General features: G+C 45.8%; 1 protein-coding gene across 1 annotated transcript in view; it reads left to right on the top strand.

Moving 5' to 3' along the window:
• The first annotated feature begins 310 nt into the window (after positions 1 to 310).
• arfgef3 (ARFGEF family member 3) overlaps positions 311 to 13,989 on the top strand; it is a 57,063-nt gene continuing 43,384 nt past the window's right edge. The window contains 7 exon segments of the mRNA XM_068741526.1: positions 311 to 395; positions 2,852 to 2,903; positions 3,309 to 3,390; positions 4,238 to 4,372; positions 5,547 to 5,615; positions 11,071 to 11,187; positions 12,883 to 12,928. Of these exon segments, the coding sequence (XP_068597627.1) occupies positions 311 to 395; positions 2,852 to 2,903; positions 3,309 to 3,390; positions 4,238 to 4,372; positions 5,547 to 5,615; positions 11,071 to 11,187; positions 12,883 to 12,928 (586 nt within the window).

Here is a 13,989-nt window from a genome sequence, read left to right as displayed (position 1 = left end):
TCTTCAGACGCGTCACTCAGCGGAGGGCGCAGGAGGAACCGGATCCGGATCCGGATGCATATCTGAACACCATCCATCAACTGGACCGGGTCCAGAACCCTGGGAATGAGGAATGAGGAATGAATGGCTGGTGGAGCCGTGGGGTTCGCGTTGTGGGTGTTGTTATCCCGGTCCACCGCTGTGACGTCATCGTCTTCCTCAGGGAGGTTCGGTAATGCTCCCTGAAACATCACCGACCAACCCACGCGGACGCGCGCCCAGCCGCCACCCACGGACGCGCGCCTGACTCTGGACACGACTCGGAGCGAACATGGAGGAAATCCTGCGGCAGCTGCAGAAGGACGCGTCCGGCCACAAGCACAAGGCTGTGCGCGACGCGTGCGTGTGCGCGCGCGGTGAGTCCCGCGCGGCCTCACCGGGGGGGGGGGGGGGCGGTCAGCCACGTACGCGGACCGATGGGAGGCTCCGTCATAAAGAATCGCACCTGCTGCTTCCGGCAGGTGCGATGACGCAACAGCGGAAAATGAAACTGGATTTCGAAAAGCTGTCCGGTCTGACCGGAAGATACTGACCGGGCAAAAATAAATCAGCTATTTATTTAGTTATTTACCAATAAGCAAGAATTTGTATTTGTATTTTATTCGTTTATTTAACAGGGACAGTCCACATTAATAAACATTTATGTAAATGAGCTATATATGAAATAAAAGAGCATAAAAAATAAATAACCACAAAATTATAAACTATATCAAATAAAACATTTTAAAGTCACAACAAGCTAAACAGCAGAGCTTCTTTCAGTGGTGACTGTGTGCCCATGAGCCATTCCTTAAGTTGAGATTTAAACGCATTCCAGGTCTCTTGATCTCTGACCTTCACTGGGATGGAATTCCACTGGTGTGCCGCTTTAGAGGAAAAGGCAGACTGACCAAATGTGCTTTTCCTGAGTGGGATAACACAGTCCCCTCTTGCAGCACCTCCAGAGACTCGATGCGTGGCGGTTCTTACATCCACAAACTGTCCGAGCGGAGGAGATGTTAAACCATTAATAATTTTAAACATCAGACATGAATTTATATATTTAATCACATTTTCCCAGTTTAATCATTTGTATTTATGTAATATCGGGCAGTGATGAGAATGTGCTGGTTTCTTGTCCAGTATTTTAAGTGTTTGTTTGTACAGAGACTGTAGAGGTATTAGAGTAGTGGGAGTAGTTGTTAAGCAGGAAGTGATATTAGAAAGAATCATTGAATGCATATACGTCAATGACGCCCTCTTGACATGTAATCTCTAGTGAATCTAACATTTGAAAGACTGTTTAACTCTACTACAGACCTTTTTAACCTGTTTTTAAGTTGTGAATCTATAAGGACTCTGAGGTACTTGTATTCGGAAACGATCTACAGCCTTTCCCCCAAAACAAAGACATCTGGGTCAGCACCAGAGCACTTTGTCTTTGAGAAAAACATGCAGACCGTTTTAGATAAAAAAAAAATATTTTTTTCTTTTTTTTATACCTTGTCTGCATTCGTGCTCCGCAGTGACAACGTACACAACGTCAGTCTCTGCTAGAGTTCTGTGCTTTTTATTCTTATAGTGATTGTGACCGTCACCTGCCCTCTTGGCAGACTAGCCTATTCATATTTTATTGGTTTTATTACCTGCTTACCGCCGTGGAGGGCTGTGCACACCGCAGTGAACACACAACATGGACAAACAAAAAGTGACAAATACACAGTGTTCTGAAGAGAGAGTACAATGGATTCATTTGTGCTCCTTAATTCTACCCCTTCCAACCATCACCAAGAGTTGTCCCAATACACCAGATTCACATCAGCCTCTAGAGGAAAGTCTGGATCACCAAGTTCTCAGGAGATCTGAGGAAAAAGAGAGAGAGCATAGTGAGAGCCACAGACACTGAACCAGCAACCTCCACCGACTCAGAGATCTGTGGGCGGAGTTAACTCTCAGATCGAGTTTTGATTGGTGCTGGAGTGGTGGACCTGGCATGCGTGAAACCTCCACCTAAGAACGGGGCAGCCATCCCGGACCCATCAACGGCAACATGAGCCCCCAGATCACCCCAAGCAGCCACAGCAACCCGAGAACGACCCCCGGGGCCCCCCCAGAGCCACACGCAGAAGAAACGGCCCAGGGCCAGGGAGCGACCCCTGGAGCCCCCCCAGAGCCACAGAAGAACCAGCCCAGGGCCCCCCCCAGAGCCACACGCAGAAGAAACGGCCCAGGGCCAGGGAGCGACCACCCTCCCCCCCCCCCCCCCCCCCACCAATGCCCCCTCCGTGGCCCCCCCTGTCTTCCTCGTGCATTTGAACTGACTGAAGTTCCGTAATGAATAGCTCAGGGCCGTCGGAAGCAAAAGAAATGTCTGAAAGGAGACGTATTATGACAAACTCACTTTCTCCACGACTAAAACCAGAGAAATAAACCATCGAGTGAATCCTGCGTCGTTCTGTAATCAGCTCCTCAAACGCGTCTAGCAGGAATCTCCCCCGTGTGATGTCACAGAGGGGGAACGTGCACACGATGATGATGATGTGGTGAATGTACACATTGCTGGTGCGTATCTGTCAGTAGGACGGTCTTTGTGGGACCTGCTAATGTCAAACGTACGTCCAGGGATCAAAGAGCTGTTGCGCTCTAAACCCAAGTGCTGCATTCTGCTCGGCTGCATCTAGAGGAGGAGCGATATCTATTATGTGAAGGGAACATTGGAAGAGAACGTCTGTCCGTCCGTCCGTCCGTCCGTCCGTCTCCTCAGTTCCTGATTCTGTGTTCGTTTCTTCCACGTAAATAATCATAAAATGTTGTGTCTCCTCTCGTTGAATAGAATCTCTTCAGTCTCAGAATGGATCAGAAAAGATTTCCGCCTCGCAGCTTCGGTAAGTAAAGTCATGAAAATGATCCTGAACCATGAACATCTATCATGCAGCATATTAAAAAACAAACAGAAGAGTAAGTTCTTCTCATTCGTGGACTTTTATTCCTGTGTTTCCCTCTGTAACGATTCAAGTTGTGATGCTTTGGAAGGCTGATGTCGGCTGATCGGGGGGATTGAATTAGAGGATCTCAGTCCGCGTTTCCTGTTTACCCGTTTCTACATCGGGCGAACTGACAGCAGAAAATGCATCATCGTGTTTATTATTTGTGATTTAATGATAGTATTACTTGTTATATTCTCTGAACAGCTGGTGCGTGGGGCCTAGATGGTAATGTCTTTTACTTGGCTTTGAGATCATCTTCCTGGGGTGAATCGTCTCTTACATCCGGTGTTCTTGTGCATCCAGAGAGCGATGTCTGCGGCCTCTACAGATGGCTCTGGAGTCTAAAAACGCCAAACTGGGACACACGGCGCTTACAGGGATGCAGGTACGTTAATGGAGATGGAGATTGTTCCTCTTTTACGAGGCCTTGGGTGCGGCTCTGCAGGCAGTGCGCAGGTTGCATCAAGTTAAAGCAGTGCTTCTCAATTGTTTTCTGTCGCGCCCCCCCTAGGAAGAAAAAAACATTTCGCGCCCCCCCCCCCCCCCCCCCCGAAAAAAACACACTCTTGTATCCTTATTAACATACAAAGAAATATGAAAAAGAAAGAAATATAGATCAACTTACAACAAAGAATAACTTTATTCCCATTTTTTTTTTAGTCTGCAACAGAAGATGAGGATGCCAGGTCTTTCTTCTTCTCCCACCGTAGATTGTTTACGACCGCTCTTCTTCTGCTAATACTCCCTGCGCGCACTCTGACAATCAGGGCGCCACTGCCAACTACTGGATTGGATGTGCAATTACACTTTACTCTCGTAAGGCAAAAAAACATTTTCTCCGCGATCACAGGCGCCCCCCCTGACATCGCACCGCGCCCCCCTAGGGGGGCGCGCCCCACCATTTGAGAACCACTGAGTTAAAGTAACAGTTATGAGTCGGCTTCTTTCCCCTTCATGTGGTTTAATATGACCCGACTAGTAAAGCTCAGATCATCTGTTCTGTGGTTGAGAATTAATGAACCTGTAATTACTTCTGCGGTCTCACTTTCAGCCTGCTGGGAAGTCAGAGCTTTGAACACCTACAATAGTGAATAGTGGAACAGACATCAGCCAAAAAAACCCAGAAATCAAATTACAAAATGTCCCCGTCTCAGTTCAGATAAGTTGCTCAGGAGGAAATGGTTTGATGACATCATGTTTATCAAAGCTTCTCTTTGCCTTTCTGTGACCAGAGGCTCCTTTGTGAGGACAGGTTTGTGGGCGACGCCGCCGTGGACGTCTTGGAAAAGCAGCTGCTCAGCCAGATGTTGGAGGCCATCAGAGTCACTCCATCCCTCCACGAAGACCTGCAGGTGGAGGTGATGAAGGTGAGACCTGTGTGCTGGTATGTTTGACAAGGCTGTCTGTCCTTGATTCGATTCAATTCAGTTCAGTTTTATTTCTTTAGCGCCAGGTCACAACAGGAAGTCATCTCGAGGCATTTTACACGATTAGCAGGGAAAGACAGAACCCAACTTGACCCGCAAGAACTTTAGAACTCAAGAACGTGTGTGAACATCGTTCAAATGATCCCAAATGAAAGGAACAATGCTTTTCTTCAGAATATTAATATATTGTCCTGTCAATATTATTTAAGGAAACAAAATATCGAATTAATGACCCCTCTTAAATGCACCCCATACAATTATTGATCCCCCATCGGCTTACTCGTGTCCAAGAAGTCAGTTTTTTATTGTCTGCATGGTGCCTAGAGTTTGTAGCCATCAGGGAAATATGTGGCTAAATATTATTTTTGACCAGTTTCTACCATTTTTCAAATTTTCCACCCCAAAGTCAATTCAATCACTTTTGTGTTTTTCTGTTAGTATGGAGTTTCCCTCCATTTTCACAAAGCTGATTAAATCAGAATGATTTCTGTGGCTCTTAAATCAGATATCCTTATTGCTAGCATTAGCATTTCTAGCTTTATATAGCAGCTCTTTAGTCAGTGGTTTTCTCTGCAGCTTACATGTTGTGAATCACTGGATGGTGTGAAAATACTTTGTTTTTATCTGCTCCTGTTTGCTGTCTCTCTTTCCCTCTCTCTCCATCTTTGATTTTGACTCTCCTCATACCTGTCCCTGTCTCTGTCTCTCCTGCTCTGTCTTTTTACCTCTGTCTCTCTCCCCCCTGCTCAACCCAGCCGGTCCAGACAGATGGGGACGATGAGTCTTAGGTTCTGTCCAAGGTTTCTGCCTCTTAAAGGGAAGTGTGCTTGCTCTTGTGGGTCAAGTTGGGTTCTGTGTTTCCCTGCTAATCCTGTAAAGTGCCTTGAGATGACTTCCTGTTGTGATCTGGAGCTATAGAAATAAAACTGAATTGAATTGTTGCTTCTTCTCCACTTTGTGTTGACTGAATATGAACACGTCACAACCCACTACGCTCAGACCTGCCATGACAGAACTTATGTTGATGTTGGGGTGTTAAGATTGTTTTTAAAGAATAGTTAATATATCCTTTGATTAATTAATGGTAGAGTCTGTTTCTGTCTCCTGGCGGCAGGTCCTGCTCTGCATCACTTACTCACCAAACTTTGACATTAATGGAGACTCCATCCTCCAGATTGCCGAGGTAGGACAGCCTGCTTGTTGGACGTTGTGTGATGTTGGACATTCACTCTAATATATCGTCTTTGTATCTGTATTTTTTTATTGACCTGCATGAGTTTGTGTTTGCGGGAGTGCACACGTAATTACATTCCTACAGCATCAGATGAGGGCTTTGAGTATGTCGTGAGCCCGTTTGCAGGTTGTGATAATGGGCTGAATGCCACCATGACCATCTGCCGTGTTTCTGTGCATGTTTCATTTTGTGTTCCTGTGTGTGTTGGGGTCATAATTCATAGTAACTGAAAAGGTTGTCGGCAATGTCCCATACAAACAGTGATGCTTCTGCTGGTTCTTAATCAGCTGGAGGATAATTAATCAATCAAACAACATCCTTCTGCCGATATAGTCCCTATCTGTCCTCTGGACATGTCCAAACCATCAAAGTCTGGTCTCTCTGACCTCGTCTTCAAAACGTCTAACCTTCACTGTCCCTCTTATTGTCTCATTAAGACTGACAGTGTTTGAGGATCCTCTCGAAGCACTTCATCACGACCGGAGTCAGAGCAACAGGGCGGTAATCGTTGAGGCAGGCGATGGATGATTTATTGGGTACAGGCACAATGATGGAGGACTTAAGGCAGGGAGGGACGGTGGACAGCTGCAGGGACAGGTTGAAAATGTCCAGGAAAACCCCCGCCAGTTGGTCAGCACACGACTTCAGTGTCCGGCCTGACACGCCATCTGGTCCCGCAGCCTTGTTGATGTTGATCATCCTCAGGGCTGAGGAGACCTGGTGCAGCTGCAGGACGAGCGGCTGATGCTGCACCTCAGGCTGAGACCTGGTGCAGCTGCAGGACGAGTGGCTGATGCTGCACCTCAGGCTGAGACCTGGTGCAGCTGCAGGACGGGCGGCTGATGCTGCACCTCAGGCTGAGACCTGGTGCAGCTCCAGTACGAGTGGCTGATGCTGCACCTCAGGCTGAGACCTGGTGCAGCTCCAGTACGAGTGGCTGATGCTGCACCTCAGGCTGAGACCTGGTGCAGCTGCAGGACGAGTGGCTGATGCTGCACCTCAGGCTGAGACCTGGTGCAGCTGCAGGACGAGCGGCTGATGCTGCACCTCAGGCTGAGACCTGGTGCAGCTGCAGGACGAGTGGCTGATGCTGCACCTCAGGCTGAGACCTGGTGCAGCTGCAGGACGGGTGGCTGATGCTGCACCTCAGGCTGAGACCTGGTGCAGCTGCAGGACGAGTGGCTGATGCTGCACCTCAGGCTGAGACCTGGTGCAGCTGCAGGACGAGTGGCTGATGCTGCACCTCAGGCTGAGACCTGGTGCAGCTGCAAGACGAGTGGCTGATGCTGCACCTCAGGCTGAGACCTGGTGCAGCTGCAGGACGAGTGGCTGATGCTGCACCTCAGGCTGAGACCTGGTGCAGCTGCAGGACGAGTGGCTGATGCTGCACCTCAGGCTGAGACCTGGTGCAGCTGCAGGACGAGCGGCTGATGCTGCACCTCAGGCTGAGACCTGGTGCAGCTGCAGGACGAGTGGCTGATGCTGCACCTCAGGCTGAGACCTGGTGCAGCTGCAAGACGAGTGGCTGATGCTGCACCTCAGGCGGCGGGAGATCCACAGACCTTCCGCTGCTCGGAGAGTCGCGGGGTGGAGTCATGGCTGACGTGCTGCTCCCTGTGTTTGTAGTCCCTAACAGTTATGTGGGTTATTGTTCTCAAAGTGCTCCTCAATGCGCTGTTTGTATCTGTGCTTTACCCATCTGCCCATTAGCAAGATAACAAAATGTTCTGGGTGGATCTTGATGTAATTTTCATTTTCATTTTGGGAATGTTACCAGGAACATATAATTAAATTTTGGTGATGATCCAGAGGAGATCCTGGTATGGAGCAATTTCAAATTTTCTGCAACATTACACTCAATGAAGTTCCAAAAAATGTAATTATAACATTGAAAACCCCATTTAGGGATTCAAAAGAACAAAGCAACAGGTGCTTTGAAGAGGATCAAAGCCATCTTACCTGCGAGGCTATATAATGCATGTGATTGCAACCATTTGTCCTTCTGTCCGTCAGTTAGCAAGATAACTCAAAAGGTTCTGGACATGTCCAAACCATTTAAAGTCTGGTCTCTGACCTTGTCTCCAAAACGTCTAACCTTCACTGTTCCTTCTATTGTCTCGTTTCTAATCATATCAAACCTGGTCACTCCCAAGGAGCTAATCAATGTCCCACTTCTTCTTAGCTAACCTCTTTTCCTGTATACACTTCTGCATCTCTTTTCCTTCCAGAAGACACCCCCAGTCCTCTCACATCTCCCTGATCACCTTAGCTGTTGTATTCCAGTCTTCTGGAAGCCTCTCTTGTCCACCCAGAGCCTGTCTCACCTCATCCCTGAAAGCCACACAACACTCTTCATGCTTCAGCCTCCACCACTTTCTCCTCTGCTCTGCCTTCGTCCTCTTCATCTTCTTCACCACTAGAGTCATCTTCCTCACCACCAGCCTATGCTGGTTGGCTACACTCTCCTACCACGGACCTTACGAGTCACCAACCTCCTTTAAACTGCTCGCCCATGCTCCATTGAGGTCTGCTCCAATCACGACTCTCACTGCTGTTCATATATTAGTACATATGAACTTTTTTCACAATTATCTGATCTCACTGGTAAATCTGTAACTATTAAATTTATTGTTCCACTCCTGAATCTTCTTTACCGTTCTGAATTAATTTTACCTTGAATTTACTCGAATTTACAAGCAAAACAAGTTCATTTAATTTCTTCCAGTTCTTTTCCTCTACCCCATAAGCATGGACCAAACTGAATATTACAATAATTCCAGTTTGGTTGCCCTAAAAATAGTCAGACTACATAGTTGACATATTTTGATACATCAAATACTTCAAAGGCCTGAAAAACATCAAAGGCCCAGAATGTATTTAAGTCCATTAACCATTAAGTAGGTCCATAATGGAATACATTTTGTACAATGTACCGGACATTATGGGGAATGGACAAGGGGATTTTTGCTTCAGAGTGCTGCGGTTAACTGTATTAACTAACGGAGCAGGAGACTGCAGTATTTTCGCATTTTACCATTTGTTATATGGAGGCCTGCCCACAATAGAGTCTTTCGTACATGTCATGTATTACGATGATGATGATGATTATTGGTACTAAAATCCAACAGTAAAGCCCATCTAATTATGATCGTCTCTGAATAAGTGAAAGAAGATGCAAGGTTGGATCAATGGATTGGATGGATGCAAAATAGTAATCAAAAGTAATCCAAGTGAGGGAGGCTGGGGCTGGTGATCCCGAGGCATTCCCAGGCCAGCCAGAGATATTGCGGCAGGAATGGCATCCGGAGTAAAACGTTGCCAGAATTAAGCATTTGCCGGTCAATCTACGTTCCTACTCTCACCTATGGTCATGGACCATGGGGGGGCAAGTTCTCTGCCCTTCTTGGAAAGGGGGGCGCCACCATCCCAGTCTACCTATTCAGAGGCACTGTTCTCCACCATGCAATATTAGACATGCGTCAATGTGGAAATCCTTGAAGGATTCTTTCACCCGCCCAACAATATTCACAGTTGAGGTCAGCAGCTCCCTACCTCCACCACAAACGGTGGTGCACCGCTTTCCCCTCCTGAGGTTGTGGTAAGCGGTGTGTCATAGGTGCATGGTCTGCAGACTACTGCCGGCTTCTACGAAATTCAGGAGGGGAAAGCGGTGCCACCACCGTTTATGGTGGAGGTAGGGAGCTGCTGACCTCAACTGGGAATATTGTTGGGCGGTGGAAAGAATACTTCAAGGATCTCCTAGAGCAGGCTCCGCCTATAGATTCTACTCACAATGTCATCTGCAAACATCATATTCCAAGGAGCTTCCTGTCACCTCCTCTGTTAGTCTACCCATCACCATGGCAAACAAAAAGGGGCTCAGAGCTGATCCCTGGTGCATCCCACCTCTACACTAAACTCCCCCATTACTTTTATATTTCCTGAACTATTCTGGCATACTTCTCTGCCACTCCAGACTTCCTCATGCAGTACCACAGTACCTCATGCAGTACCACAGTTCCTCTCTGGGCACCCTGTCCTAGGCTTTCTCTAGATCTACAAAGACACAATGCGGCTCTTTCTGACCTTCCCTGCACTTCTCCATTGCTTTTATAAACGCAAACATTGCGTCTGTGGTACTTTTCCTCGGCATGAAGCCATACTGCTTCACAAAACTCCTGTCCTTAATCCTTAACCACCTTTTCCTATAACCTTTTCATAGGACTCATCGGCTTTATCTCCCTATTTATTTGTTTATTTATTTAAAAAGGATCCCCATTAGCTGATACCGTGGCAGCAGCTCGTCTTCCTGGGGTCCAGGATTACATGTATCATAACATCAAATCATGAAAACACTATACCGTTGTAACAGTCAAATAGCGATATATACCTTTTAAGGAGGCGTCGCCTCTTATGAACGTCACCAGGCTGCGCCTGTGTTGTTGTTACCCTATTTTTCCGTTCCTCAAGCTGGTCGATCTAACTTCAATACAATTGTTTTCTGTTACTCAATGATATTCAGTGGTGGTTTGAGTGCCGGCAACTATTTATTTCATGTTTGCTAGTAGCCGTACGACCGGGCTTGGTAAGGTTGGAGTTGTTGTTTAATAAAAGACGAGCAGTTCGTTAAATCCCAGTACAAGTCTGGATGTGAGTTTCTGCCTGTCGCCTTCTTCTCTTCGCGGCTTCAACCGAGCGACACGCACCCAAAACCATTACACCGTATATACACAGAACATCACATCAGTCTACCTCAACAAACTTTACATTCATATGGACACCATCACATATATATGTTGGCTGGCTACACTTTCTCCTACCCCGACCTTACAGTCTCCTTTAAACTGCTCCGTCTACACAAGATATCGTCCACCTGTTTGCTCCTCCCTCCCCTCTTGTAGGTCACCCTATGTTCTAGTCTCTTCTGAAGTGTTAACTACTGCCATGTCCATCCTTTTGGTGAAGTCCACCACCATCTTCTAGGTTCCTGTCCTGGATACCAAACTTGTCCATCACTTCTTCATCTCCTCTATTTCCCTCACCAACATGTCCATTGAGGTCTGCTCCAATCACGACTCTCTACTGCTAGGATGCTCTGAACCACTTCATCTAAGTCACTCCAGAACTTCTCCTTCTCCTCTAACCCACCTCCTACCTGTGGAGCGTAAGAACTTCTCCTTCTCCTCTAACTCAATCTCCAGCTTCAAACTCATCAGTCTATCCGACACTCGATTCTCCTCTAGAACATTCTGCACCAACTCTTCCTTCCTCTTCCTCCTCCTCCATCACTCTTTCCTCTCCTTTCCTCTTTCCTCAGCTCATGGACATAGACTGTGAGATCTGGCTTTCTCCTGTTGTGATTTTCGACTTATGTGAATTTGTGTGCTTGAATGTGTGTGTTTAGGTGTGTATCGAGACCTACGTGTCCAGCTGTCACCAGCGCAGCATCAATACGGCGGTCAGAGCCACATTGAGTCAGATACTGGGAGATTTGACACTGCAGTTGCGACATCGACAAGAGGTCAACCAACACGCACCGTACAGCTGTGTTCACACACACCTGCATGAGTAAATCAAATGATACAATGACGTTATGACATGTTTAATGCTGCACCTTCGGAGAAACAAAATGACAGAGCAGAAGATGAGTTCACGGACCCTGGAATATTCTAATTAATCAAGAACAGGTTTAGCTCTGAGTATGAAAAGCTTACATCCAAGAAGTACCTGAAAGACATTTCCATCAGTTGACTAATGTCTTTTCTTGGGCCATAGTGCCAAACAGCTTTTTTTTCTCCTTTAAACTTTATTGTCTTAGAACACAAAGAACAGACAAGTCACATTACAACAAACAAAATATAGATGTGTCTGGTTATACACAAGGAAGAGTTATAAGCATAGTGAGGAAATAATGATGTATACACCTCAAGTAAAAATGTCATCACGTGACCATCTTCTGGAGAAAATGTCCATTTTAAATAGTTGGGCACTCAGACATTCCATCAAATAAACATATTGTAGTTTTTGTATCCATTGGGCTATAATGGGTGGGCGGGGCTTAAAACAATTGAATATGATTATTTTTCATGCAAAATATTGCATATTCAACAAAATATGGAGCATGTGGTATTGATCAGCATTAAGTAGATCACTGGGATAAATGTCAAGAGCAAACACAAGGGGATCCAATGGGGATCTGTTCTGACAATATCCTAAATCAATATTTCCCAAAACATTCTAATTTTAGGGCAAAATCTAGGTATGACCCCCGACCATGCCACACTTCCGCCAACATTTATTTGTGGTCATACATTTAAATTAAAAGATTAAATTAAAATATTTTTTGTTTTCCAGTCAAATTCTCTCCTTCTGGCTACTAATCCCTTTATGACAATGAAAACACACTTTACTCCATGATTGGTCTGTTATAGTTCCATTCTTCTCAAGTTCCCTTTGGTGTGTTATATGACCAGTATCCTCTGACATATCCTGCATCCAGTTTTTATACATTATAGATATAGTTTTCTCTGAGACAGAACTATATTCATTATATAAGACGCTGTAATAGGGCTGGGATTGAAGTAGGGTGACCAGATCATCACCGGACAAATGTGGGACAGCAGGTCTGTATAAGTGGGACAAAGGCGGGACACTTTGCAGATGCCAAACAATGATTATTATTTCCAGACATATGATATATTTTGTGTAATTAAGTCGTGCATTTAAAGAACTACGTATTTGACTTGTTCCAAAGTCTTTTATTTTAAACAACCTCTTGGAAAGACATGTAAATAAACATTCCACAAGGAATAGGGCTATCAGTTGTTATTATTGTTTGTAATCTTGTGTTGTTTTAACAGGTACAAATATACATAAAACTAACGTAAACAGTAGGTCTCCCATCCCCAGTCAGAACTGCTGCGGCAGGAATGATTCCAGAAACTTGTCACCCGAGATTGAAGTGGTCGGGTCTTTTTTAAGACCCTCAAATGAGATTATTTACTTCTTAGTGTTAAATTATTGTAAATAATAAAATATATATTGTTTGAGGTTTTCTTTTTCACTTTTGATTTTTTGGTGAAATTAGTGAAACAAAAAGAAGTCGTCACTTTTAGCCCTATAAAGTTGTCCTCTTAAAACGCAGTGTGTGTGTGTGATTATCCCATCACACACACACACACACTAACGCTGCTGATCTGCTCCGTTGGGTTCACAGGGTGCAGATGGAGACGAGTTGACTGCTCTACCATCACACACAAGAGGTTGGTATTTTCACCCGCCTCTGCAGCCTTCGTCTTCTCCTGAACTGAAATTGCCACAAAATATATAAATTCATATCATAATACCTCTAATGTAGAGTCAGTGGGTGATGGAAGCAGCAGAGGTTCTGCCAGCAGTTCTGCCGTTATAAAGTAGGAATGTGCTTTTGTTAGTGTAAATCCAGTGATGCTTATCCTTCAAGTTGAATGTGGGGTCACACTGAACATTATTATACTGATACACACCCCTGTTTAAAAAACATTTGCATAATTGAGAGATATTTAGGAAAACCCATGAATGAAATGCCACCCACTAATATAGCCGGTTTCCTTCAGGGTGTTCTTTCCTCAAAGCAATGTTAGCGTTGAGGCTAGCGAAGGAGAAGTACAGGGAAGGTCAGAAGGAGCTGCATTGTGTCTTTGTAGATCTAGAGAAAGCTTAGGACAGGATGTCCAGAGAGGAACTGTGGTACTGCACGAGGTACTGTGGTACTGCATGAGGTACTGTAGTACTGCATGCGATACTGTAGTACTGCTTGAGGAAGTCTGGAGTGGAAGAGAAGTATGTCAGAGGAGCTCAGGATATGTAGGACAGCAGTGAAGTGTGCAGTAGGAGTAACATGAGTTTAGTGTAGAGGTGGGATGCACCAGGGATCAGCTCTGAGCCCCTTTTTGGTTGCCATGGTGATGGACAGACTCACAGATGAGTTGAGACAGGAAGCTCCTCTGAATATGATGTTTGCAGATGACATTGTGATCTGCAGGTAGAGGAGAATCTAGAGAAGTGGAGGTCTGCTCTAGAAAAGAGAGGGATGAAGGTGAGCAGGAGTAAAACAGAGTACATGTGTGTACATGAGAAGGTCCCAGGGGGGACAGTGAAGCTACAAGGAATAGACGTAAAGAAGGGAGAGGACTTCAGGTACCTCGGGTCAACAGAGCAGAGTGATGGAGAGAATGTGGAAAGGAGGTGAAGAATCGTGTGCAGGCAGGCTGGAACGGGGGGGAGTATCAGGTGTGCTCTGTGATAGGACGAAGGGACAGGTCTACAAGACAGTGGTGAGGAC

This window comes from Brachionichthys hirsutus, chromosome 7, assembly GCF_040956055.1.
Source record: "Brachionichthys hirsutus isolate HB-005 chromosome 7, CSIRO-AGI_Bhir_v1, whole genome shotgun sequence".
In the NCBI taxonomy this organism is placed as follows: domain Eukaryota; kingdom Metazoa; phylum Chordata; class Actinopteri; order Lophiiformes; family Brachionichthyidae; genus Brachionichthys; species Brachionichthys hirsutus.
This window is presented reverse-complemented; position numbering and strand designations above follow the sequence as displayed.